At 54.0% G+C, this 365-nt stretch overlaps 1 protein-coding gene across 1 annotated transcript in view; it reads right to left on the bottom strand.

Annotated features, from left to right (window-relative positions):
- LOC119590835 (xanthine dehydrogenase/oxidase-like) overlaps positions 1-365 on the bottom strand; it is a gene marked incomplete in the record, with an annotated part of 39,062 nt that overhangs the window by 5,935 nt on the left and 32,762 nt on the right. The window contains 1 exon segment of the mRNA XM_037939593.1: positions 136-313. Within this exon segment, the coding sequence (XP_037795521.1) occupies positions 136-313 (178 nt within the window).

Below are 365 nucleotides of genomic sequence, written 5' to 3'. Positions count from 1 at the left end.
ATACGACACCAAAATACCAGGCTTACACACCAACGAACGCAACGAAACCAAAAGAGAAAAGTAAGCCTGTATCCCCCCACCTCGTTCCTGTCCAAACCACAATGCGTCCGTATCCCTCCTCGCTGAACATCTCACCTGAATCATCTTGGTGTGAAGTCCCTGGCCCATCTCGGTGCCGCCGTGAGACAGCAGGACAGAGCCGTCAGTGTACACCAGGACGAGCGCCCCGGCCTGGTTCAGGAACACGGCGGTGTACGCGATGCCGAACTTGGTGGGCAGGGCGGTTATGCCTCGCTTTCTGTACTTGTTGTTTCTGTGGAGATTGGAGTGGCTTTTGGAATCATTGTTGTGCGGTTTTTGAGGAA

The sequence above is a fragment of the Penaeus monodon genome, chromosome 27, assembly GCF_015228065.2.
Source record: "Penaeus monodon isolate SGIC_2016 chromosome 27, NSTDA_Pmon_1, whole genome shotgun sequence".
Classification (NCBI taxonomy): Eukaryota; Metazoa; Arthropoda; class Malacostraca; order Decapoda; family Penaeidae; genus Penaeus; species Penaeus monodon.
Note: the sequence above shows the minus strand (reverse complement) of the source record. Positions and strands in the feature narration are given on the sequence as shown.